General features: G+C 65.5%; 1 protein-coding gene across 1 annotated transcript in view; it reads right to left on the bottom strand.

The window, feature by feature from the left end:
- LOC104530534 (dynein heavy chain 17, axonemal) overlaps positions 1 to 126 on the bottom strand; it is a gene marked incomplete at its 5' end in the record, with an annotated part of 9,390 nt that extends 9,264 nt beyond the window's left edge. The window contains one exon of the mRNA XM_010175149.1: positions 7 to 126. Coding sequence (XP_010173451.1) covers positions 7 to 126 — 120 coding nt within the window. The remainder of the gene's footprint in view (positions 1 to 6) is intronic.
- Positions 127 to 206: the final 80 nt, after the last annotated feature.

Here is a 206-nt window from a genome sequence, read left to right as displayed (position 1 = left end):
GCCCTGCCCTTCTTGATGGTGTTCCTGCCCAGCAGATGATCCAGCACCGGCTCCACTGTCTCACCAACGTCCTCAATCAGCAGCGTCTGTCCTTCGGAAACCGCCTGCTCGATGGTGTCCAGGTAGCTGCGGCCGGGAGGGGAGGCAGGTTACGGCACGGGGGGAGCGTGCGCTGCGGCGAGCTCCGGTGAACACCCTCCAGCTGC

This window comes from Antrostomus carolinensis, unplaced genomic scaffold (genome assembly GCF_000700745.2).
Source record: "Antrostomus carolinensis isolate BGI_N321 unplaced genomic scaffold, ASM70074v2 scaffold29750, whole genome shotgun sequence".
Classification (NCBI taxonomy): Eukaryota; Metazoa; Chordata; class Aves; order Caprimulgiformes; family Caprimulgidae; genus Antrostomus; species Antrostomus carolinensis.
Note: the sequence above shows the minus strand (reverse complement) of the source record. Positions and strands in the feature narration are given on the sequence as shown.